Source organism: Vollenhovia emeryi, unplaced genomic scaffold, assembly GCF_000949405.1.
Source record: "Vollenhovia emeryi isolate VEMERY1.0 unplaced genomic scaffold, V.emery_V1.0 DF939122.1, whole genome shotgun sequence".
Taxonomy (NCBI): domain Eukaryota; kingdom Metazoa; phylum Arthropoda; class Insecta; order Hymenoptera; family Formicidae; genus Vollenhovia; species Vollenhovia emeryi.
Genome location: NW_011967244.1, coordinates 276,537 through 302,626, shown reverse-complemented (window position 1 = coordinate 302,626; position 26,090 = coordinate 276,537). Strand labels below are relative to the sequence as shown.

Below are 26,090 nucleotides of genomic sequence, written 5' to 3'. Positions count from 1 at the left end.
GGAGAGAGAGACGGGGGGGGGGAGGGAGAAAGAGAGCCTTTCGCTCTCTCGGCGGCCACGTGTCGCATCGCGCGGTGGAGAAGCGCGCCTCCAGCAAAGGCGGGTTTCGCAAGCGGGTGCACATCGGTGCACTGACGCATCGTTATACGCGCGGTTATTTTCATCTGCGGCCGGCGACAAAAAGTCGCCGACGAGCCGCGAAATCTTGCCGCGGAAAACCACGTGGCAAGAAGATCGAGCCGGATGATGAACGCGTTATGTCACCATCCGGGATGAAACTGGACCGTCCTCTTAATGCGAACGGGGAGGGATGAGGGGAAGGGCTCGTGTTCGAATCGAAAGCACCATCCAGAGAGGGTGGTTTTCTGGAACCCGTGTGAGCCAGTTTCTAATTGCCCTGAAATATTTTGTTAAAAAAATGTAATAAAATGCATTCGAAAATGTGTCAATTAATTTCGTTTCGCTATTATGTCATCAACGTTTCAGTAAAAATTATTTTTCAGCAATTTTTCTTTAAAAAGTAACACAGTTTTCAGTTAAATTCAATAATTTGTATCATATCTAACATTTTATAATTTTTTTTATTACTTTTCAACGATGTACTTTAACTTTTCTCATATTTCATAGCGTTGTATTGGATTTTACAAGGAAAATTCAGTTTTATTTTGAGCTTTACATTCAGAAATTGTTCAATCATTTTCATTTCACTTTTCATCGATTTCATAGTAGTATTAGCAAAATAAACCTCGATATAACGTTATGAAATATGAGAAAAGTTAAAGTATCCCGTTAAAAAGTAATTACAAAATTATTGAATTTAACTAAAACCCAGGTTACTTCTTAATGAAAAATTGCTGAAAAATACAATTAATAATTTTACTCTTACTATTTCGTAATTCTTTTAGTGTAAAAATATCGATATTTGATCAACACATAATGAAGTCATAATTTACATTATAGGCATAAACTCTAGCGATATGTCGGGGATCCCATTGAGTCTAGGGAGGGCAGCTGCCCCCCTCCCCCCCCTGCTCTCCGCTGGATACACCCATGAAGATCTCGTATATTCACATGTAACACTCGAGGATTTTCATAATGTTCTTGTCAACAGAAACAACGAAGAGGACGAGTGATAAGCCGCGGAAGGAGAGAACCGCGTTTACGAAGCAACAGGTCCGACATCTCGAGTGTGAATTTGCTCACAGCAATTACTTGACACGTTTGCGCCGCTACGAAATTGCCGTGGCATTAGATTTAACGGAACGTCAGGTAGATTACAAACAGTTAAATAGACAAGTGTAGAATTTTCATATCTTCTTATCGGTAAAACTATCCTTGTTACAGGTGAAAGTGTGGTTTCAGAACAGGCGTATGAAATGGAAGCGAACGAAAGGGAGCACGGCTGCCGTACAGGAAACAACTATTGTATCGTGACATATATTTCTCGAGCGTTAATCAATGCGTTTAGATTTGACTGTACATAATAATTTATACAGATGCAATTGGACAGAAGATTAGAATTTCATCATAACAATGTTATAGATATTTTAGAGTATCACATAGATTCCTATTGTTCATTAAATGCAAATATAATCAACCATATAAAGTACTTATAAATAAAATTAAGCTAAGTTACATTCTGAAATGTAATCCGTTACGTCTCCGGTACATCGACGGGTTGAAACTTCATGCTAATTCCTTTGTCTTTCAGTTTATTCTCCAACGCAGAAAGTTTACTGAGCGAGCTTTGAGCGTATCGCACGTGATCCTCGGCACTTTGAAGACTGTTTCTACTCAGCGTTACCTCTTTCCTGTTTTTCAGTTTAGGATATTTATCCGCTGTCCAGTTTTCGCCTGAGAAAAATCCAAAGTGCTGCTTCTCGGGTGGAATATACGTAGCTGAAATACATACACTGCGAATAAGCGGGAAGCGCGAATCGATCGGCGCAATATTAGTACAATCAAATAAAGCAGCACCTTTTAACAATCGGCCGCACATGAGATAATTGTTCATGGTGTCTGCCGCAATTCTAGCAACCTGTGGATGAAGGAACTCAACGTAGCCGTAGCCACGACTCTTGCCAGTCTGGAAATATGTTCTCTTTTAAAACTTGTTGCGCAGTCGTTAAACGGTTTACGATCCATTTAGACCTATACGTACTCGTTTGGATCTCGCCACTCGCACCCGTGTTATATTCCCAAACTGTTTGAAGTAGTCTTCCATTTGTTCCTCGTAAAATCCATGAGGTATGTGCCCTACGTAGACTACTCCTCTGGGTCTCAAGTTTTGCGCTTTGAACTGCTTACATTTAGGCTTCACTAAACGCGTCTCCTTTTTCTTGGCGGCTTTAGCTTCCGCTCTCTTTTTCTATAAAACAAATATTGGTCGAATTGGTTGAGACGCCCGCCTAGAGTGTAGGGGGAGGTCCAGGTTCAAACCCTGGCTGAGGTATTATTTTTCGCAATGAATTTCTTTAATTGGAATTTGCCAGCCATGGGTCGCCAGGCAATTTTCTACATTGGTAAAACAAATATTCACTTCAGCTATAAGAAACATTTACTACATTAGTAGCGGGTTAGATTACATTTTATTCGAGCAATTGTATCAATTGCAATACGTCGTCTACAATGCACGGATTAAGTCTGCAGTAAGGAGTACGAGTAAGGAAATAAAACAATTTTATTCCTTACTCGTACTTCAGCTCTTACGCTTACTCTCGGTGAATCAGAACGCCATCGTCCAGTGTTACAAATATTTCAAAAAACTTATGCCTGTATTTTAGCTTCCTTACATCAGAAGCTAAAAAGTTCTCTCTTACTCCTTACTCCAAGCTCCCTCCATTTGTATTGTAGACGACGCTTTAATGAGCGTCAAGCAGTGCGATTGCACAGGTCGACATTAAAGGCTTGTTTTCTGTTCCTACACCGGTGGACTAGTGCAATAAATTAAGTAAGGCAAGCATATTTTTTTCTCATTCTAGCTTACTGCACTAGTTCACCAGTGCAGGAACAGAAAACAGGCCCTAAAGTTGCAACATGAAGATGAGACGTGTCGCTTTCCATAGATCTTTGTCCGCCGACTCCGAATCCAACAGCAAAGTCTTTCTATACCGTCAGATATTCGAGAGAATTGAAAATTACAATTGTAAGAACACGCTTATTTTTTTAATCAGAGGTTATGGTCGCACCTTGAAGACTTGCTTGACATTCTTCACGGCTTTCTCGAGACTGGCGCCCGCTTTCGGCTTCATCCTCTGTTTGCTCTCGGCAGCTTTTCTCGGGAGCGACTTCCTGGACGTCGCGTCTTCTCGCCTCACCTTCATGTCTCAGCCGCTCGAACTAAACAGAAGACGCCGCGACAGCGCCACGTGCGCGCGAATATAGGTTACAAAGAGAGAACGGCGGGCCGCGTTCGGAAAACGAGCAAATTCGGCGATGGACTTCCGGAATCCGCGATTGGTAGATCTGCAACAATAAGCCAATCGCAGACGAGCGTTTCTCAATTGTCACGTTCGCCGAACGCAGTCTCTGGGCCCCGTGTGTCATGACAGCGTAAATAAATGCGCCGGAGTAAAAATTGCACCACTGACTCCCTCAACTAAGCTGTTCGATCTGGAAGACGGCCAAGCCGCGGTACACTTCAGCCACTTGAAAGTCAAGGTTATCGGTATCGAGGTTACCTCTTGCCGATTGCCTGACTCTTAGGTTCTCTTGACAGTCTGGTTCGTGTCAAGGTTTTGTATCGCTCGTAGAGCGTTCTCTTTGTGATGAGTTTGAGTCTTATTTAACAAAAGATGATGCCTTTTTTTTAAGACTGCTAAAAAGAATGTTTAACTATGAACTCAACAATTAGAACGTCTTTGTTGCCGCAAAGTATTTATGCAACTTTGGTATATCAATGCATCAACCTGCGACACTGCTCCAATTTACTCATCTTGCGTTTTTGCTTTGTTGTTAGACCTAGGCCCGGTCTACAATGAGTCGTTAGTCAGAGCTAGATGTCGGTCTTTTTTCTTCCACCCAGAAAGGAAAAGAGCCAGCATATATAGTTCCTGCTTCTGACCAACGACTAACAGTTGTAGACTGTGCTCGTTGTAGACCAGGCCTAATTTTAAAGTTAGATAATACTCTACAGGTGAGGGCAGCGAGACAAAGGATGGCGAGTGCGACAGGAGAAGGGCCTGAGGTGGAGCTGCTACCGTGCAGCTTCAAGTTTCATGACTTTGTCGCCAAAGTCTGTGATCTCAGCATTAATTGCCAGATAATAAAGATGGAAGACAGCTTGTACCTGTGGATTGGAGATTCCGCCAAGCGCAGCATGACGGACCTGTCCTTTGCACTCGCGTCCAGGTTTGAGAGGCAGCCTATCGCGACAAAAATCATGGGCTCCGTAGCCGATACCACGTCCATGAACATGGCTAAGAGATTGAGCACGAAGCTTGGAAAACCGATCTATGTTAGTTTTAACGTAACCGCGGACAATATTGCGTTGCCGGGAATCGAAAGGAGAATCCAGGAGGAGTTCAAGACACATGCGGATCTACTAAGTTTTTGACTTCGATTATTGAATAAGTTTTCGAGGTGCTTACTTAAAAGAATAATTTTAGGATACAATGGATAGTTTTCATACGTTGTGTAACTTTTCTTATATCAACAATAAACCTTCGACAATTGGAATTATTTAATGCTGTTCATGAAGGATCTTCATAAAGGATAGTATGTTGGTCTTGTCAATTATTATTTGTCAATTACATATGGAAATAAGTTATGTTTAGGTAATCATTCGTTTATTAATGTAGGAAAGTCGAATGTAATTTGTACATTTAATTTATACTAACAGTTTCGTAGAGAATGCGCGAGGAAGTAGAAAATATATATTTTGTAAAAGTAAAATTGTTAAGAATCAAGTAGCTCAAGTTAGAAAATAAGAATGAACGAAAGTTAAAGGTAAAAATTAATCCCAGGGAGGGGTCTATATTGTAATTCTTAAGATTACTTAATTATATGGATCACATATGAGATACACAGTGAGCGAGTGAGCACACAATTTAAAAAATTTTCAAAATTAAGAAGAGGGAGTCAATTCTGTATCTTACAATGTAGTGAACATGCTGAAAGTGAACGACTTTGTCTCTTTCTAAGGGGACGGTTAGAAAGAGACAAAGCTATTCACTTTTAGCATTTTCACTACAGTGCAATCCCTTGGGAAAATTTACCCTAAATGAAATTGAAGTTTTTAAAAGTAATCTTTCAAATCTAAGAGTTTGAACGTAAAAAATTATTTAAAGAAGTTAAAAGTTTACTTAGGAAATTTTAGAGTAATTTTGGACACTTGAAGTAATTTTTAAAGCCTTGTGTCCACAATCCAAGAACTGCGCCCAAGTTCTAGGCATCGTGGACACAGGCCTTAAGCCTCCACAGGTTCTAGTTTCAAGAAATGTGCAACCAATCAACCTGTATCTTTTATGGAAAAGCTGCAAGTTGATTGGCTGCGCATTTCTTGGAACTAGAACTTGGACACAGTTCTTGAAGGCTTTAAAGGCCTGTGTCCACGATGCTAGGACTTGGTCTAAGTTCTAGTTTCGAGAAATGTGTAGCCAATCAATCTGCAGCTATTCCATAAAAGCTGCAAGGTGATTGGCTACGCATTTCTCGGAACTAGAACTTGAACACAGTTCTTGGATCGTGGACACAAGGCATTTGGCCTGTGTTCACGATGCTAGAACTTGGTCCAAGTCCTATCCAGATTAAAATGACCCTGTGCTATGATTGGTCAAATCTGAAATTTTATAGCATCACATTGAAATTTCATTCAATGAAATTCCAGATTTGACCAATCATAGCGCAAGGTCATATATCCTGCACTATCTCCAGTTAAAGTTCAACTGAACAAACTCTGGGTTTGTTCTTTTTAGCCGAACTCACTAATGATGTGGAGGGAGGAAGATAAGTTCTGAACTGGTGCAGCCAGTGCAGTTAAAAAGTTGTGAAGGTGCATAGCAACGTATATCCGCTTGGACCGCGTACACGTGTTTCTCACGTTCCTAGCGCTTGTAAGTAACCTGTTTTTAAGCACTGCAGAGTAGACTTGATTGTGCCGTATATTCTTTCAGAGCTGGAAAAATCCATCCGAGAGAAAATGTTCTCCCCGGCCACTCTGTTCTGACAACGTTCGCCGTTTCTGCAAATAATCTGTTCAAATTTCCGAGATAGCAAAATGTTGACCGAGAACGTGACGATTTTCTGCGAGCGAGAGCAGAAATATAAAGAGAGACTCTCGCCTTTTCTACACGTAATTATCGCTATTTTTAATTTTGCCGTATCGTACATTCCCGCTAATCGAATCTCTTAATTGTACTTGTTAATTTCAATCCTCGGCGAATTGTACGTCTGAAATTAGTTTAAGTTTAATTGTCTATTTATCTAATTCTTGACAGGAATTCAATGAATTGCAACTCGATGAAATTCTGGACATACTGCGTGAATTTTTGATGCAAATAGAGTGCACGCAAGACGTTGCTGACTGTTTCCCAGAATTGTTACCAGCGCTCGTTTCCTTAGCGATACCTGTGGACGACGTGCAGTCGTCAACATTAATGGACAAGAATGCTATTCACAGATTAAACTGTGTTGTATTAGGAAAGCTGGTTAAAGTCAATCAAGATTTACTAGTGTAAGTATTCGTATCGATATATATATGTTCTGTACTGTGCAAAGTTTCTATATGATAGTTTTCAGTAAGTTCACAAGTTTAACAACGATACATTTTGTAATAACAAGTTTACTTCGTGAAATCCTACGATGTGTTAAATGTTTGCAAGTAAGCAAGAACCCAGATAGCGTGCATAACTAAAAGGCATCTTTAAGACACCAATTTCACAAACGTTGGTTAATTGTTAACGAATGTCAACTTCCTATCTTTCTCTATTTAGTTATCTAAGAAGAGACAGGGGGAATCAATTAATCTTCAGTTAGCTGTTAACCGATGTTTGTGAAACTGGCCCTAAAACCCAGTTTTACACCAACGTCGCTTAACTTTAAGCTTAGCTTAATTCGTTCTTTGCCTCTTCTCAGCTGTTATTTTAGAAAGAGGCAAACGTGAAAAGTTAAGCGACGTTGGTGAAATCAAGCCTTAAGCGGGGAGCACGCACTTTTGCATAACTGCACAAGCATATGCATAACGAAGTTAATTGGTCTATAAGCAAATGCATAAGGAAACGGACCAATCAAATTTGTTATGCATATGTTTATGCACTTGTGCAGAAATGTGTGCTTCCCGCTTAAACATGTAAACGCACCGGCATAAATGCCGTCCCTAACCGTGTTAAGGCGCACGCGCCAAAAAAGCGAACGACCAATCCGAGAGTCGCGCCACGGTCGTCCGACGATCGGATTAGTCGCCCGCTTGTTTTGTGTGCATGTGTGTGCGGCTTATACAAATGGGGACGTCGTCTTTTAGACACGCATTGCTATCTGGGAAATCTCAATTTACGAATTTCTCCGCTGAATGATATACACGCAAATGGGATAGATTTGCATTCAATATAAAAGAATACAATTAGGAATTTTGTAACTTCGAAGATATTCATTTCCTAATTGAAGAGATTTTTCAGTCCTAATGGCTTCCGGGTGGTTGCCGCGTCCGTTTGCAGTGTGGTGCCTGCGCAAACGGACGCGGCAACCATCCGGAAGCCATTACGACTGAAGAAGACAGCGGCCGCGAAAGCGCGAAAGCCGAGATAAATATTTAATGAATAATAAACGTGCAAGTGAGTAAACAAGATTTACAAGTTGGGCTACACTGCATCTTGCCTTGCGGCCCACACTGGCGTTTTCTCACAACGCGTTGTTTAAATATTTAATAGCGTATCCCGTTTATGTATCCCGGGGAAATTTATAGAATATCGTTTTCTCATTTCAGATTTGTTTTACGCTACTTTGATAAGAACCCAGCTCCGTTCGAGCCTCTTGACGATTCTCACGACACGGTGCCGTCCCGGAAGAGACAAAGGAGAAGCAAATGTTCGAGCGTCTCGGAAGTATCCGAGCACGACGTTGTTGTCGCGTGTTATAACATCTTGCAGTCGGCTACTAGTCATTTTAAGCATAAATGGAACTGGTCTAGATTTTACAAATATTTAACAAATGCGGACGATGGGGTGAAATGGTGAGTGCCGCGCAAGAAGCTGAGAAACTGAAAATATATCCGCGATATATTCCAGGACGATTTGGATTAATTCTACAATTGTTTGATGGTAAAAAATTTGTTGATTTGATTTCAGGGTCGCCCTGAAATGTATAGCTATAGTTTTGAACATGTCCGAGGCAACGAGGCTGTCCTACGCACAAGCGCTAATTCGAAGTTTTGCAAGATTTTTAACTGATCACGAAGCCAAAGGCGCGGACACCGGCGTTACTCGCGGCAGCTTCGAGTCGGTGGAAGACGCGATTAAAAATATCTCGTCCATCGTGTCTGTTGGCGGCATATTGCTGCCCACTCTGGGCAGAAGTCAGAGCACCCGCCATTTAGTCGCAGTTTCCTCCACGAGGAAGAATCTACAGAGTCTGGCCATAGCCGTTGGCTCGAGGAAATGCATCTGCCTGCAGGGGCCAGTCGGTTGCGGTAAGACTGCTCTGGTGGAGTATCTGGCCAGAGTCACCGGGCACGACACGTCGAGCTTCGTCAAGGTGCAGTTGGGCGATCAGACCGACTCGAAGATGCTGCTGGGAATGTACAGGTGCACCGATGTACCCGGTGAATTCGTCTGGCAGCCGGGTGTACTCACGCAGGCGGTCGTCGCTGGCAAGTGGCTGCTCCTGGAGGACGTGGACAGCGCCGCCCTCGACGTGGCCAGCGTCCTGAGCCACCTGATGGAGACCGGCACGCTCTGCGTGCCCGGCTATCGCGATACCATTTACGCCAGCAGCGGATTCCAGCTGTTCGTTACTCAGCGATTGATGATGTCCACCACGGGCGTACAGAAACACGTCACGGGGGCCTCGAGTTTGTTGCAGAAACACTGGCTGTGCCTGAACGTGGAACCACTGTCCAAGGAAGAATTAGTGATTGTGGTTCAGACGCTGTTTCCAGTACTGAGCACTATTGCCACTAGAATAGTAGATGTGTTCTTGTTGGTCTCCCTAGGGGATCACGATGGTGAGAGTAACGCTAGCGACGCGATGCTGTCGCTGAAGATTGGACGGCAAACGTCGACGCGAGACTTGATAAAGTGGTGTTCCAGAGCTATCGTCGACTTCGACGTTTCGTCGTCAGACTCTGCATTGAAAATATTTCAGGATGCTCTGGATGTCTTTTGCTGTTCGGTGCCTAATCAAGGTAACACTTTCTCCCTGATTTCCTGTTTGAATACATATTTATTAGACCTGTTTTATTTATCAGTCGTTTGTATAAATTTTTGTCTCCCACTCTTATTCCTCGTGCATTAGGCTTAAAGCCCGTTTTATCCAGTTTGTTCTGGTACTTTGAGCATTTGGTTCTACTTCATCTTCGGTAGGCTGCTAATCTTGCTGAAGGAAACCTCCAACCTGGAGGGCTATACTCTTAAAGGGGTATGCGTGGCAAGATACTCTCGGTGGTTGCCACTTCCCTTCGAGAAGTGGCGTCTGAAAAAATCAGCGGTGTCCCTAGCTGGATTTAAACTCGGATCTTTTCGCTTATTTATTTACTAAGCAGCACATTTCTCTGCGCCACGTCTTCCACTCTCTTTTCAATAACGTTTAGAAGTAAACATGTAAATACATTTTATTAATTCCCCTTAGGGTTACACCTCTCTCCCTTTCTCTCTGTATATATATCCACTTCGCTATGTGGCGATCGAACGTAAAACCTACAATAAAACCCGGATCTTGTTACCAAACCAGCGCACAATCCTCTGCGCCACGATCGCCACACTAACATTTAGAAGTATTTGCAGTTAAATATTATGTCATTAATTATATTATCTCTTTACAGAGCAACGATTACAGTTAGCGACGGAGGTAGTTCATAAACTTGGTATTATAAAGACGAAGGCAGAGCACTTTTGCAACATGCACAAACCGTCCGTGACCCTGCTTCCCGAGTTCCTGATAGCGGGCCGAGCGAAGTTAACTCGCCAGAAAGCGCAATACGCGAGAATCGACGTGGAAAGGGTCAATTTCTTCTTCACGAGGCCTTCCGCGTGCCTGTTGGAGCGCATAGCCAGCTGCGTGATGCAAAAGGAGCCGGTGCTGCTGGTCGGCGAGACTGGTACCGGCAAGACGAGTTCGGTGCAATACCTAGCGAGGAGTACCGGCCACAGATTGACAATCATAAACATGAATCAGCAGAGCGAGAGCGCGGATTTACTAGGCGGCTACAAGCCGGTCGATCTCAAGTTCCTGATCTCACCCATCCGGGAGGAGTTCGAGATCCTGTTTCGCTCCTACTTCGTCCTCGAGCCGAACAGGAAGTTCCTCGAGAACGTTGCTCTGTGCAACAAGCAGGAGAAGTGGAAGAATCTTGTCACTTTGATGAGCTACAGTACGCGCGCCGCTGTTAAGAGATTGAAAAATAAGTTGGGGAATCCCGAAGACAGCGCGTTCAAGGACGCTTCGAAACATCAGAAACGAGACAAGAATTCTCGGGAGAGATCCGATCGGGACGATGCCCAGGCCGACACGGATCTGCTGAGAAAGTGGGAAAAGTTGCTGGAGAAACTGGAGAAACTGGCAGCGCAGGTGAAGAGTCAGTATGCGCTGGCGTTTTCCTTTATAGAGGGGAGTTTGGTCAGGGCCTTGCGAGACGGCTATTGGGTTCTCTTGGACGAGATCAATCTGGCGAATGCGGAGACGCTGGAGTGTCTTTCCGGTTTGCTGGAAGGCTCCTCGGAATCCCTGCCGTTGCTGGAGCGCGGCGACGGGGAGCCCGTGACGAGACATCCCGACTTCACGGTGTTCGCCTGCATGAACCCGGCCACGGATGTCGGCAAGAGGGACTTGCCGGTCGGCTTGAGGAACCGTTTCACCGAGTTCTACATCGACGAGTTGACCGAGCGATCGGATCTCCAGTTGCTCGTCAGCAACTACCTGGCGGAGCTGAATCTGCCGCTGGAGAAGCACGAGGCGATCGTCATGTTCTACCTGAAGGTGAGACAGGAGGCTACGGCGAAGTTGTTCGACGGCACGGCGCACAAGCCGCATTACAGTTTGAGAACGTTGTGCCGCGCATTGTACATTTCCTCGTCGAATCCCTGCGGCAACATTTTGAGGTCCCTGTACGAGGCCTTCTCCCTGAGCTTCCTGACGCAGCTGGACCACAACTCGCACCGGATTGTACATGAAATGATCGAGCGAGCGATCCTCGGCAACAAGAACGTCGTCAAAGCGGTACTCGGCACTCCTATACCGAAACCGAGATGCAGTCCGGGGGAAGAGTACATGTGCATCGAGGGATACTGGGTCCTACGAGGAAGCTTGACGCCTGAGGCACCTAGCAACTACATCTTGACCGATTCCGTGAGGAGAAATTTGAAAGACTTGGTGAGAGTGGTGTCGATCGGCAAGATTCCAGTTTTGCTGCAGGGCGACACGTCGGTAGGCAAGACCAGCTTGATCACCTACCTGGCGAAGACCACCGGGCACGTCTGCGTCCGCATAAACAATCACGAGCACACGGATTTGCAGGAGTACGTTGGAAGTTACGTCGCGGACGAGACCGGGAAGCTGGTGTTCAAGGAAGGCGTCCTGGTGGACGCGATGCGCAAAGGACACTGGATTATCCTGGACGAGTTAAACCTGGCCCCGAGCGACGTTCTGGAGGCCCTGAATCGCGTCCTCGACGACAACAGGGAGCTGTTCATACCCGAGACGCAACAGGTGGTGAAGGCGCACGAGCACTTCATGCTGTTCGCGACGCAGAATCCCCCCGGGCTCTACGGCGGTCGAAAGGTCCTGTCGCGAGCGTTCAGGAACCGATTTGTGGAGCTACACTTCGACGAGATACCGCCCAAGGAGTTGCAGACGATACTCAATCAGCGATGCAGCATGCCGGAGTCGTACTGCAGACAAATGATCGAAGTGATGATGGACCTCCAGAGAAGGCGCAAGAGCACAGCGACTTTTGCCGGCAAGAAGGGATTCGTAACTCTGCGAGATCTATTTCGCTGGGGCGAGAGATACAGATTGGCCCCCGACGTAGGCAACAGGCTGTACGATTGGAACCAACATCTGGCTGACGAGGGCTATCTCGTTCTCGCGGCTAAGGTCCGCAAAGCGGAAGAGGCGGACGAGATTAGACAAGTGATAAAGCAACATTTGAGGAGGGACGTAGATCCCGACAGCTTGTTCACGCTCGACGACAAGACCTCGCTGGTGACGAAGTGTATATTGGAGGAGATCCTGAGGAACGACATCCCCGGCTTCGGCCACATCGTGTGGACCTATCACATGCGTCGCATGGCGGTTCTGGTGAAGAAATCCTGTCAGTTCAAGGAGCCGGTGTTACTAGTCGGAGAAACCGGCGGTGGCAAGACCACCGTCTGCCAGTTGATCGCGGCTATCAACGGCCAGGCGATGCGTGGCGTGAATTGCCACATGCACACCGAGTCGTCCGACTTCCTGGGAAATCTGCGACCCGTCCGGGAGCATGCCGAGGACGACCAGAGGCTCTTCGAGTGGATGGACGGTCCTCTGATAAATGCCATGCGAAACGGCGATCTCTTCCTGGCTGACGAAATTTCGTTGGCCGACGATAGCGTTTTGGAGCGACTGAATTCGCTTTTAGGTAAGCACGAGACGCAAAGTGCAAGACAGATCGCGTTCTCGAGAAAGGTACCAGTCTCTTGCTTGTGATCTTATATTATCTTTTCATAATAAATCTTTCTGTACAGAGCCGGAGCGTAGTCTTCTGTTGGCTGAGAAAGGAATAGAGTCTTCTCACGGCGAAGAGAACACCGTGATCGTGGCGGATGAGAAATTCGTGTTCGTCGGGACGATGAATCCCGGTGGTGATTACGGCAAGAAAGAACTCTCGCCGGCCTTGCGCAATCGATTCACCGAGGTGTGGTGCGAGGGATGTACGGCCAGGAGGGATCTGCGCGACATAATAATACATAATCTCCTCATCGATTCGCGAGCGACGAGAGAGTCCGTCGCCGATGCGATATTGAGATTCACGGAATGGTTACCGACCACCGAAGTGGGCAAGAAGCTTACCGTGAGCATACGAGACGTGCTCACCTGGGTCGATTTTATAAATGTGTCCACTGTCGGTACCCCGCTAGCGAAACTGACGATCGAAGAGGCGTATTATCATGGCGCTTGTCTCACGTACATTGACAGTCTTGGATCTGGTACCACGGGTTCGGAGAGGTAGATGTTAGCACATATTTCGATATTTTAATTTTGCATGTACAAACTATTTAACGGTCTTAGTTTTATCGTAAGATCCGATAGCTAATTAATCTTCTCGGTTAAATTAGTTCCAGTATGAATACTAATTTATTTTGGTGCAAGGATTTCAACGTTCAATAATCGATTATTATTTCTTTGCAGTGTCGGCAAATTGAGAGATTTTACGGTGACAGCTTTTCAATTTATCAAGTTGGAGATCAAAGATACGATCAAATCTGAACTTGACACGGAAACTTCTGTGATAAACGAGAACGTCGTTGTAGATACTCCAGATGTATTCGGGGTGTCACCTTTTTATATTAAAAAGGGCTCATATATTTCTTGCGAAGACCCTGCATTTACGTTCACGACTTCCATTACGAAGCTGAACACGTTGAAACTTCTAAGAGCGTTGCAGTTAAACAAACCGATTCTTCTGGAAGGAAGTCCAGGTGTAGGAAAAACCAGTCTGGTTTCTGCACTCGCGAAAGCCGCGGGGCATACTTTGATCAGAATCAATTTAAGCGACCAAACGGTATCGTAAAATGGCACAATTTACTTTCGTCCTTAAACTACAACTTGTTTAACCGAAAATTAAAATAAATGACATCTCTGTCGTGTCTACAGGACGTATCCGATTTGTTTGGTGCCGATCTTCCCGTAGAAAACGGCAAAGGCGGTGAATTTGCATGGCGGGACGGTCCATTTTTGCGAGCTTTGCGTGCCGGATATTGGATTCTGCTCGACGAGTTAAACCTGGCGTCGCAATCGGTCTTGGAAGGCCTTAACGCGTGCTTCGATCATAGAGGAGAGATATACATTCCCGAACTGGGAAAGACATTTACGGTCAAACCTGGTACAAGATTGTTCGGTTGTCAAAATCCCTTGCGGCAAGGTGGTGCCAGACGAGGCTTACCGAGATCCTTTTTAAACAGATTTACTCAGGTATTTATATATTGTGGGTATAACATGAGACATAATGCTGCGAAAGTAACTTCTGTAATCCAAAGTTTACTGTTCTTTCAGGTATCCGTAGATGCATTAATGGAAGACGACTTGAGGTTTATACTTGGTGCGCAATTTCCACAACTTCCTGTGGAATTGATCAATGCTATGGTGCAGTTTAACAGCAAGTTAGCGTCGGAAGCTGGCATTTTATGGGGGCATACCGGATCTCCATGGGAAATGAATCTGCGAGATATTACTCGCTGGTGCCAGACGACTATTGAAGCCGCGTCTAACGAATTTCGCAGTAATCAACAGTATTTTAATCCAGGTGACAGCGTAGAGCTCATCTATATTAACAGAATGAGAACCAATGAAGATCGGCAAAGGGTGAGTTCAGTCAGTCATTGTTATGCTCGTCAAAATATTTAATGAGAATATAAAGATATCGGAGAGAAAAATTCAAAATTGTCTGGAAGAAATCACTTTTATGCTCATTATAAATATAAAGTATATTTTATAAGTTTAACGCTTTTTCGTATTTGTTTTATAGGTATATCAGATATATCAAGAAAAATTCTCGCTCGAGAAATATCCTCTGCCTAGTCAACTTCCGATGCACGTCACGGTAGACCAACTTTTTATTGGCGACGTGACGTTAAGCCGGAAAAATTGCAGCGTACCGCAGGACTTCAATTTGTTAGTGCTCAGAGAACAGAAAAAAGCACTGAAGAGTCTCATGCAGTGCGTTAAAATGAATTGGATGTCCATTCTTGTACGTTTATTTGTAATTTGGAATCCTCTTTGTTAAACTTCCACCCACTTTAACTAATTAATCAGAATGCGATTGAATGTTTTTTTATTATATTTATTATATTATATTTATTATATTATAGATTGGTGCTTCGGGTTGCGGCAAGAGCAGCGTGGTTCGTTTGCTTGCTGCTTTGACGGGCCAGAAGCTGAGGTCCATTGCCGTGAATTCTGCAATGGATACGACGGAGATATTAGGTGGCTTCGAACAGGTAAGTGGCAACGTGAGACAGATAAATATTATTTACTGTTAGTTGCTGACGATCTTCGAATATTGAAAGCGCGTCTAATCATTCTCTGTATATTCTCAGATTTTTTTGAATTGAATGATTTCGGTATAACAGTTGCATATAGTTTAGCCGTCGATATTTATAATCAGTTTGCAAATTATGATTTTACCACTAGTGATTCTAATCAGGAACGCCAATAGGATTTCTTTATTAAAACTGCTATTCGACGTTAAGTTCATATAATACGACCAAAGCTGTGGATATGTGGCGATCGAACGAAAAACCAACAATGTTTTGTTTGGTTTTGAACCCGGGTCTTCGGATTACCAGACCAGCGCACAATCCTCTGCGCCACGATCGCCACAAGATTTGTTTTAATATACTTTGTCATTAACAAAGTTAATAACGAAGTCTTGTCGTATAATATGAACAAATTGTCGGAACCCTTGTTTCAATATTTTCTTATTATAGCTTCTTTTACTCCGCGAACTATAATTACGACAACAGGTAGCAGACGAGAACAAAGTAGCTCGTCAAATTTTGGAAAGCAATGAGAGATTCATGAAAATTCCGATTTACTTAACCATACTTTTACTTTGATATTTTTGGTAAATATAAAAAGATTTTCTCCAATATTTCGCCAGTATTATTCAAGAGTCGTTTCTTAAAACAAAAATCTTAACAATTTTTTAAACCATTAAATATAAAAATGTGGAAGGTCAGTTTAAAATATATGTAGCTATTTGTTTCGCCATGTTTGAAATACGCAATATTAGTTTAATAATGAGAAGAACATATAATTTATATATTACATATACTTTTATTTTAAATATGTGAGCAGGGTTTTATATACAGTGAAATATAATGCAGGTTCTCTCCTTCTTTCTGGCAAGGATAAAATTTATGCTCGTATAATTTATATAGTTTACGATATCATTTCGCATTACTTTGCTGTCGATTCGTAACGATATTTCGGGTTTTCAGGCACCGTTCTCTTAAAAATGTTCTTAATAATTACACTTTGCCCTGATGAGATTGTTTAGAATAATTCGCTTTAATGTTTGGCTTTCAAGAACGCTGTGAAAAAAAATCGACTTTAATAGCAATTCCAAGAGATACTTGCTGTTAAACAGTAAATGAAATTAAATACGTTGGCGTAAAGACCTACGACGTTCGTGCTAAAAAAATTTAGGTATGTGTATTTTAATATACACTGCAAGCAGACAATCTCAAATATATTCGCGATCTATTGAGAAATATAATAAATTATTGTAGGGTGAATTAATTGTTGGAAAAAAATGTGCACAGTTCAATCAAACGCATAGTCGAAGCTGCGAAACTTCCAATTCTAACGCATCCCGTATACTTTTAATGCACCTCGAAATACTTTTCTTTTCTCACAATTGCCATTAATCGATTACGTCCGTTCTCGATGTTGCATTTATAAAATTACGATAAAAAATTTCGGTCTTGATCTACCACTTTCTTACATACACACACACACACATATATATATATAATTTACATGAATTTACATGAAACATTTATTACACACGCGACTTAAGAAGAAAATATCTTGTGGTAGTTACAGTTAATTGACTTGTATCTAAGCAGCGTCCGTGCACTGCTTTTAACACATCTCCGACGAATAAAGAAAGAGGGGCTTGAGTGAGGATATTAAATTTACGTAATTTTAATAAATTTCGATACTCGCCACGTAACGTTATGCTGCACATACTCATTTTCAAACGCATAACACTTCTCTACATTGATATGCCTTTCGCTATACAATAAGAAACAAGTTCTACGCTAACACTTTTAATACACTTTAATATACATGTATGTTTAATGATGCCAATAGTGCATATTTTAATTTTGGAAAAAATTTTATTCATTTCAATCTCTCTTCTCTTACATTGTTTTTAATCAGACTTATAAGTAATATAAACATGTCAAGAAGGTACTCTCTGTTAGATTTCACGTTTACCAATTTTTAATATTTCTTGCGATTGAAATATTGCTTATTAGTTAGACTTTTAGAGGATAATCATCACAATTATAATCTGCTAACTACGATATACGGCGTAACTTGATATGAATAATTTTTACAGTGTTTTTTACAGTTTTACATAAAATTAGTAGAAATCACTTTAATTACTCTCATAATTAGGAATTGTATTTTAATTCATACGAAATATCATGTGCTTTAAAAGATCACGTGACAAGTTAATTTGTCAATTTTAAGTTCAATTAACTGAGTGTTTTGATTGTTCTTAATATTATAATTTTGCTCGTTTCTCTGTTCAGAGTCGACCGTCTTTTAATATGTTTTCTAATATCACTTCAATATTATAATTTTTCGGGGAATAAGACTTCGAAACCACTCAAGTTTTTCTTTATTATATAAACGCGATGAGCAAATGTATATTTGAAATATCTGGGGATATATCGCTCCTGGTTCGCCGTTTTGCAACATTAAATTAATAAATTTGAAAATAAGTATTTGAGACAAATACGTAAGAACAATTATGCAAAGTTATTAATATAGCAAGTGTACAACTAGCAAAGAATTTCAAGTGGAATCGGGATGATCGTTCATATTTACATTTACATTAGCTGTGAACTACTTCCAGTTCTCTATTCGTAGAATAATCGGCTGATTTCTCTGCTTCCTCGCTCTCGTGAATCATTCTCATTTGCATAAAACAAAAGCGTTGGTGTAACGCACAATTAGATCGGCGAGACACAGATGCATTGTGCGGCTGCAACGGGTGCGATCTCTAAAATGTCGCGTAGAAAATATATATGTAATTCGATATATATAGTATCTCGTTTCAAGAAGATTGAGTCCCCGAATGAAGAAGCTCACGCGATAGTGCCACTTTACGAAGGACTGAAGCGCGGCAGGACTGCGCGTTCGATCTTTATGTACATTTATTAAGTGCACCTATAACTTGGCTAAATGAAGAAATTATTCCCAGTCAATTATACTTTCTACCGCGTATTGTACTTCTCTGACTCGCCAGATTCGTTTCGTTTTCAGTCCTGTTCTGTGTAGCCGAAAAAGCAGATCACGAATTAATATTATTTAATATTTCTAAAGTATCACTTATCGCGCTGTATATATATATACATTGTGTGTATATATGTATATATATATGTATAATTCTCTAACAATAAGGATCTATTACCACGACACGACAACGACAAAAAGACTAGGACGTTTATAAGCAATCACAGATACATTCAGATGATGCCCGGTGGATTACATTTCTTTCCTCTTCATATTTTATTTTGTTTTTTTTTTAATTGTGCCACTACATCAAGTTCATCAAAAAGAGCGGGAAATTAAATTTCAACTTATCGATAATTTATCCGGGCTTCCAAATAGCTTGTAATGATAAGTAAACTTACTTTTATTATTTACCGCATAATTCAGTGGCAATAAAATTACATTGTTGATCGTATGCCAATCATAGTTAAAAAAAAGTTTAATTTTTATCATTTAATTACTAGTAATTTACTGCGTAGAATTTTGTGATTATTTCTACGATTCCGTAAATGAAGAGAACGTCACGTCTGCTTACGATAAAGATCGTAAAAGTTGTCGGAAAAGACTTTAATCGCGAGTTTATGACAAATGCAACGTTTTAAGTATGGCAAGACAATGCCGTTTCTCAGATACCAAAGCAATGATCTTTACATTACTTCAACCGATGATTCTGGACGTGACAATAGCGGAAATTGATATATACATAAATACGAGTTTTGTGAGAAAAGTCAGTCTGTTAATTTTTTGTATGCCTATTCTATGTATCCATTGTAAAAGTAAATGTGCGTACTAATTTTTCAATTACTTCACTTCCTAGTGAAACTCAAGTTTATGTGTACGATGAATTTCATCTTGACGCAATCTTGTTTCTTGATATTAAACGCCCGTAAGAAGCAAATTTACGATTTACAAATTTCCGATGGTATTATCTTCAATTTCGTCTGGATTAGGTAATTGTAGCGCGTGGCTTATTTGATTTCGGCTTTTTGTCAACGATATATGAACGCCTGATCGAAGGATGGTGCTCCAGGGGAGGATTAGGAAGGATTTTTCCTGAAAATCTGCTCGTCTCATTTTTGCAATTATTTTTTACACTGCGATCGATTAAAGTTATGCTTTTTGGTTCGATGTTGATTAAGATCATTTATTCGCTGGGCAAGTCGCTACTCGTGGGGCTCATTTGCATGTCGTTCAGTTCCGCCGGTGGTGGTAGCAGGAGGCTCGGTCTTCTGGATAATTCCTCCTCGTACAGGCTGGAAGTGCTCTTCGGTCTTGAAGTCAGGCTCCAAGGGTCGGGTGGCATCACGATAGAATCGTCCTGCAATTTTACTCGTAATTTTGTATTTGTATTGCAAGCTCGGGCGAAAGATTTACACATAACAGGGATCATATAAAAATTTCTGGCAAGGAGAAACACCGAGAGGAAAATCAGGGATCCGAGTGATCTTCGGGCGATTAAGGGGGGGATGACGTCTCTGAGTCGTTAAAGATCTCCGAGCGATTAAACGCGAATTAGCCGCGATAAGTTTCGGCGATTACTCAGACGAGTGTCCTACCACCAGTAGGTGTTTGGCAGTCGGTGGCAGGGGTGGTTTCAGGAGCGCCACGTCAGTCAGATTGCATCCCGGCGCCATGGCCTGCGCCGCCAGGGGTGGATCCGGCGGCGAGGGGAGATTCGGCTCGTATCGGGGCAGCTGAACATTCTGCATCGGACCGGTCGCGGCGGACCCGAGGATCCATCGGGCTATGCTCTCGCAGCAGCCGCAACACACGTCCGACATCCCCTGTCGCAGCCCCCGATGCAGGGCGAGGAACAGGGCCGGGTTTACGAAGGCGTGCACGTACGCGATGTGTAGGGTCACCTGGTACAACAAACCGCGGAATCCAGTGATTTAGGTGCGGTGCATCGTGTGCAGTTCGCATCGTGTTGCTGCGAACATAAATCCATGAGCTAATCCAAAATTGCGCGATAGCGCGCTTGTAAAATAAAGGAGGACGAAACCGCGCTATTTTTTTTTTAAGCACGATGAAACTAAAGTGACAGCTAATATCATCGGTTCACTACATAAGAATAATGAAAAATAAAGCTGACAATGAACAACAATTCAATATCGGTTTAATTATCTGTATGAATCTGGTTTTATTTAAATTAAAGGAAGATTATATTATATTTAAAAGGGATCTTTACGGGTCGCGTTGTAAAATATCCGAAGTGAAAAATGTTGAGGTTTATACATATTTAGGCAGGAAGCGAGACGATTTATCTTTTCTTAAATTACGCTTTTCACCGCGTCGCGGTCTACGTTTTGTCAAAATACCGGAAGTTTATTGCGCATCGAGAAGATGAAATGCGGCTATTTCGTGCATCTGCTACGATGCTAACATTAGCAAAACCGCTGCGCGATGTCTTCGAGTCACTCGACGAGTTTTTCGACGAGGGCTCTTTCCTCTCTTGAAAATTTATATTCTCGTGGAAAGATTCTTCGAAGGAACTCCGCTCTCGGTAGCTGCGAACTCGCTCGAGCGATTCACGTGCAACTCCGTATTGGCACGGTCGAGCAAGTTACGATTTCATGTTTTCTCGCCAAGTTTTCGCATCCTTTTCCTATCTCGGAACTTCGTATTGTTATCAGACGTCAAACTGAAATTGCTTGACAAGCTTTATTTCGTCTCGCACGCGTATTTTGGACGCCGCGTCATTACCAAGGAATTATGTATTTCTTGGACATCCTGAAGTTTATATTTTAATCCTCCCTGGTTTTGGATTAATTTCCCATATCATCACAAGAGCAATTTATGCTATAATTGCTATCGGATTGTTAGGATTATAACATCCAATTATAGAGAACAGTCCCCTATTATGAAATAGGAACCTAATATGGGACAGCAAGATTTCTGTTAAATTAATAGGCATCATCAGTTGATTCCACTATGCGTTTATTGTCCTTGGAGCGAAATCTGTTTAGTATAAAATTCATTGTTGGATCGTTAGATCGTTGGGAAAAAAGATTTGTGATTGAATTTGGGTGTTGAAAACCTGCTCCATCTCGTATTAGAAACCTATCTCGTAATAGAGGACTTTCCTCTAATAATTAATTAGGAAAAAGGCAGAAATTCTCGTATTCATCTGTGTCGCTGCCAGACGATTAACTTTGATATATGCATGCTACTTGTGTGACGTCAGTCATTCATCATTTATATTTGCTTATTTATATAAGCTGCTGATATGCCGCCGATTGTTTCTGCCGAATATATCTTTCGAAATTAATAAATGAGCTGATTCGCGTGGATGAATAAATAACATGACACACAATCGCGGTTTTTACCGGGACGAGTTTCCGACTGCGCATTCGTACAGCGAGCTATTAATATTCGCACCGATACCACAAGTGCGCCATTACAAGTGAGATAAGTAATGACCAGTAGGTATTTATGGGGGGGCATAAATATTGATAGCGTCTAAATTTCGCGGAAGCAACGTTAACGCGAACGCAGATACCAAACTCCCCATTATCTCGTCGCTCTATACGTTCTAATTACCTCGTAGCCGGTGGGGTTTCCTATAACGGGGTGATGCACCAGAGTAACGAAAAACAATGGTCCCCAGAACAAGACGTACGCCGCCGTTATGACCAGGAACATTTTCACCCTCTGCACACCCTCGCGTTCCATTCTCCTCAGGTAATTCCTCATTTTCCGGTGCTCCTCGATAGCGCCCGTTCTCTGAAATGTCGTTTCTGAAGAATTTTCAGATCTTTTTACGCGCCACGGCACTCGCGCTTCCTTCTTCCATTTCCATCTGCCCCGCGTACACGTCTCATTGATATACAAAAGTGCGCACGCACAAAGGCAAACTGGTACCGTCAGTACTCAGCATTTGGTATTAGTAATAAAATTTGGTTTTTAGAACCAAAAATTAACTATTACTTGAATTGCCTATCAAATTAAGAGGATTTTGTGCAGATTTCCTAGCGTATGTGCGTTGAAAAGCATCAACGTAATGACTTACTTTCGGTGTCGTACCGTTCCTCGTGCCACCGTCTTCGCTTGCAAGTGCATTCGTTGCACCCTGATGTCCTCCCGTCACATTAACGAGCGTTGTAACGAGACCAGCTACTCGTACCTGGAGATAAACACGATGTTACATAAACCCATAAGAAGTTTATAAAATTACAATAAAATGAAGTGATATTTTGTATCAAGATGTAAACCTTTAAACAGAAAGAAAAACTTCTCTCGTAAGAGTATAAAACTGCTGCTATCCAAAATTTAAATTCTGAATTGAACACTTTGACATTTTATAAGTTTCAAAATAGAAATACTCAATTCTTTATCGTGTATTATTCGCGTTATATTTTTATTTGCACAAGAAAAAAATTAGAAATTAATAAGATGTGCGTTTGATAGACTGTGACTGTATGCTCGATATTGCCGCTCACCGCTTCGACATTAGCTTTCGTCAGATCCCTGTGCAACTTTCTCAAGTGAAAGAGCGTGAGTGCTACGCAAATAATGTTGATGACAATCCAAAGGACATTGAGTATATAGTGGCGAAAGGGGCCGTGTACCAACGGGCAGCTGGGCGCGTTGTGACCGCTCTCCGTGTTCGCCGCTAAAGCTCCGCTAAGAAACGTAGGTCCCAGATTGATAGTTATGCTGGCGAACCAGATCATGAAGGTGCCAAAGAGCACGCACTGCAAGAAAGTAGCGAGGAATTTTTCGATAGAGTTCACGAAGATTTCTCCGCGCTGAAAAAAAAAGTTATTGAAATGACTAAGTACAGTTAACAATGATGAAGCTTCTAATCGACCATAACTGGCGATTAGAAGCTTCATCATTGTTAGTCATTTACTGGCGTCAAATAATTCTTGATGTTCTAAATACAGTTAGTCGGCTGTATCTCTTTAGTTCAAATATGTATGTTTTTAAGTTAAACATACAGTGATTTATCGTAACATACATATTTTTGGGAATTGATAAATATTTGCCAAGCAAATATTTTTTAGTTGAAAAATTTCTTGATTCAACACTTTTTTTTCTCACTGCGATCACGTTGCTTTTTCCCGAATTTTTCAAAAGTAGAATTATCAAGATAAACCAGTAGTGTCTCATGAATTGCACTTGCGGTTTGAAACATTTTTTAAATTAACAATTAACCTTTGAGATTTGTTACGAATAATTGTTTATAAAGATAAACGGAATTTATTTAGGAAATAATTAACATTAAATTAAGTATTGTCCTGTGAACGTCTTTTTTTTCTGTAAAGTATTGTAACATTTTTTGTTCTTTTTCGCGGTAACAAATGACACGTGAGACTTCAGGTCTTATTGATTGCTGTTATCTTACAATTAGTAAAGTAGGATACAAACTGTTTCCCACAATTTAATTAAAACTCTCCACGTGTAAATAATTTCTCAACGAGCTTCGTGAATGTTTAAACAAAATACTAGCTATTTCGACGTACCTAATTACTTGACCGATGCTGACAATTTATAAATAAATTCTACAAATAAGAGCGAATTTAAATTTGTAGATTTAAAGGAAGGTGCAAGTTGCACCGTTGTGTTTGATATAACGATTTTTTATAGCTGACAGGATGTTTTATAAACGTAATTATGAATTTGTTTGTACAGTACGAAACAGATTCAACAAAAATATTACCGGAAAACCATTAATCATTACAATAGCGATCGTAAATTTTTAGAAAACATATATTCACGGGTCTCGTAAAATTTCATAAATATTCATTTATTCGATCAAACGTAATCTCGTTTTGGGTATCGTGATTGGTCAGTCTAACGAGTTTAAGACATAATCCGATTGTCTTCGTTTAAATTCTAGAATCCGACATCTATGCAATCCTGTAATCCACAATTGATCCGCCATTGTGAAGGGTAGAAACCACTTTCCAGATAGTGCATTTTTTGTATTTATTAGCGAGTTTAACCATTTTTAATGTTTCTCAGTAAAAATATAGAAATAAATTATAATAAAACTTTTTAAATATCGATACGCGTTTGACATTTCAATTATATATCTGTATATTACAAGTAAACAATTTTAATTCTGTCTTATCTGTTAAAATCTTCTGTTAAAATCTATATTGTGTCTTTTTTTTTAAACAAAAGTAAAAGTGTATATTTTGTATTTATATTTATATCATTTATTTGCAATTTAGAAATTCAACTCGCAGAAAACGGGCAGCGCTATGTGGGCACCGAAAAAAAAACCGTGGTTGTCAGTGACGTTTAAAATAATATCAGACATTATTTCGATGCTTGCAAGGCTACAATTGCAATGTTCTCACAAGGGACACATAATAATAGACATCTCGCATGTTTAACGAACCATCATTAGAATTCTGTTGTTACGAAAGCAAGTGGCACGAGTGTCACTAGACGTGCAAGTTATTGCGCTAAATTAATTTTGAACTATGCGACTGCCACTAGTTAAGGAACTGCAAGTCGTTAAGGAATTAATTGTGCTAATTTAGTGTCTCGGGTCGTACCGTAATGATATAGGATCCCCCGTAAAATCTGCATCGAATTTTAGAAACGTGTAGTCTGAAGATGACTTTGAAGATAACTCACCCTCGCTGTCTCCGAGTTCTGTCTCGTGACTTAAAAATTTTTAATTAAATTCCTTGAGTAGGCAAGTTCAATTAAAAATAAAATTCTACGAGGAACTATAAAACACGATAATAATTTACGTTTCAATAATTTATATGATGCATAAGAAAGTCGAACTAGTCGTCCAACACTTGCAAATTGAAATTTTTTTCATGCTTCATTAGTTGATTATGTTTAAACATTTATTATAATTTAATGCAAAAAATTTGCTGTAAATTTATTAGAAAACAATTTTCTGTCTTTACGAACGTCGACCGGTTAGATTTATCACAACCTATCAAGATATCTCCGGATGTCTAGCTGTGTGCTCGATGTTTCCCTGCGGCGTAATTAATTTTCTTCGGAAAAATCCGATTTAGCCCGGCAGCTTCCGCTTCGATATCTCTATGATGCGACGGGCGGTTTGCACCGCAATCAGTCACCGCTGAATTTGCTATCACAATGCTGCGGTTGGGCGGAAATTTCTCTGTCATTTCGCATGCGAGATGGACAACCGTAGTCTGCGTTAGACAAAATCACGCGGGTTAGCCACGTCACAATATTTTCAATCGGCAGCTTGTCACAAGCAAACCTATCTAATTTTACTTGAACTAACGCCTTAAAAACAATATCTATATTTGTTTAAATAAGTGTAATAATCCTATAACATTATACAAACGTAATATCAAATGCTTAACCCTAACCGAGCTGGACTCGATATGTAATGCGTTGGAACAGCTTATCGTGTAATTCTTCAAGCGTTCTCAAATTTACAGACGTTTATAAACGGTAAATTACGCTTTTAGGACTTTCAATTCCTCCAGCTAATAAAAATTCCTTGATTAAATCAACCGATTTCACGAAGTCGCCGACGAGACATTTGATCTTTGCTTATTTGCAGAAAATAGTTTAGACCGCAACGAATTAAGAGACGATTGAGAACATCGAGAGTTGAAAGTTGGGAGTTGTAAATTGAAAGGGCTGAGTGCTCCGCGGGCTAAGTTAAAACTTAAGCCAACAGCACGCGATACTATTTTTTCTACTGGATTGCTTACGAGAGATCAGGGTCT

At 41.3% G+C, this 26,090-nt stretch overlaps 5 protein-coding genes across 15 annotated transcripts in view; 3 read left to right on the top strand and 2 right to left on the bottom strand.

The window, feature by feature from the left end:
* The window catches only part of LOC105569842 (homeobox protein MOX-2), a 5,192-nt gene extending 3,741 nt beyond the window's left edge, over positions 1–1,451 (top strand). Inside the window, exons 3-4 of the mRNA XM_012026605.1 lie at positions 1,112–1,269; positions 1,345–1,451. Coding sequence (XP_011881995.1) covers positions 1,112–1,269; positions 1,345–1,434 — 248 coding nt within the window. The 3' untranslated portion in view covers positions 1,435–1,451. The remainder of the gene's footprint in view (positions 1–1,111; positions 1,270–1,344) is intronic.
* On the bottom strand, positions 1,422–3,402 carry LOC105569843 (MKI67 FHA domain-interacting nucleolar phosphoprotein-like). Its single transcript, XM_012026606.1, has 4 exons — positions 3,189–3,402; positions 2,162–2,368; positions 1,978–2,086; positions 1,422–1,899 (listed from the first exon to the last, which is right to left on the bottom strand). The coding sequence occupies exons 1-4, from the start codon at positions 3,321–3,323 to the stop codon at positions 1,655–1,657; spliced, it is 696 nt and encodes a 231-aa protein (XP_011881996.1). The 5' UTR covers positions 3,324–3,402; the 3' UTR covers positions 1,422–1,654.
* An 82-nt stretch (positions 3,403–3,484) lies between these two features.
* On the top strand, positions 3,485–4,893 carry LOC105569840 (proteasome assembly chaperone 4-like). Of its 5 annotated transcripts, none has more exons than XM_012026603.1 (2): positions 3,485–3,633; positions 4,136–4,893. In XM_012026603.1, exon 2 carries the CDS (start codon positions 4,157–4,159, stop codon positions 4,553–4,555), a length of 399 nt encoding a protein of 132 aa, XP_011881993.1. In that variant the 5' UTR covers positions 3,485–3,633; positions 4,136–4,156; the 3' UTR covers positions 4,556–4,893. The 5 variants fall into 5 exon arrangements, with proteins under 5 accessions (XP_011881993.1, XP_011881992.1, XP_011881990.1 ...); XM_012026602.1 differs by having other exon boundaries at positions 3,485–3,660; XM_012026600.1 differs by having other exon boundaries at positions 3,485–3,722.
* Positions 4,894–5,817: 924 nt separating this feature from the next.
* LOC105569839 (midasin) overlaps positions 5,818–26,090 on the top strand; it is a 104,598-nt gene continuing 84,325 nt past the window's right edge. Inside the window, exons 1-12 of one of the 2 annotated variants that reach the window (XM_012026598.1) lie at positions 5,818–6,053; positions 6,114–6,292; positions 6,438–6,673; positions 7,922–8,167; positions 8,283–9,337; positions 9,974–12,763; positions 12,870–13,350; positions 13,534–13,906; positions 13,999–14,316; positions 14,398–14,706; positions 14,870–15,091; positions 15,213–15,341. In XM_012026598.1, the coding sequence (XP_011881988.1) occupies positions 6,218–6,292; positions 6,438–6,673; positions 7,922–8,167; positions 8,283–9,337; positions 9,974–12,763; positions 12,870–13,350; positions 13,534–13,906; positions 13,999–14,316; positions 14,398–14,706; positions 14,870–15,091; positions 15,213–15,341 (6,234 nt within the window). In that variant the 5' untranslated portion in view covers positions 5,818–6,053; positions 6,114–6,217. Of the gene's footprint in view, positions 6,054–6,113; positions 6,293–6,437; positions 6,674–7,921; positions 8,168–8,282; positions 9,338–9,973; positions 12,764–12,869; positions 13,351–13,533; positions 13,907–13,998; positions 14,707–14,869; positions 15,092–15,212; positions 15,342–26,090 lie in introns of both variants that reach the window. The other variant, XM_012026597.1, reaches the window with a different exon arrangement.
* LOC105569838 overlaps positions 15,927–26,090 on the bottom strand; it is a 61,578-nt gene continuing 51,414 nt past the window's right edge. For all 6 annotated transcript variants that reach the window (XM_012026594.1, XM_012026591.1, XM_012026596.1 and 3 more), the window contains 5 exons: positions 22,851–23,105; positions 22,421–22,534; positions 21,952–22,134; positions 19,968–20,273; positions 15,927–19,729 (listed from right to left, as the gene is read on the bottom strand). In XM_012026594.1, coding sequence (XP_011881984.1) covers positions 19,556–19,729; positions 19,968–20,273; positions 21,952–22,134; positions 22,421–22,534; positions 22,851–23,105 — 1,032 coding nt within the window. In that variant the 3' untranslated portion in view covers positions 15,927–19,555. The remainder of the gene's footprint in view (positions 19,730–19,967; positions 20,274–21,951; positions 22,135–22,420; positions 22,535–22,850; positions 23,106–26,090) is intronic.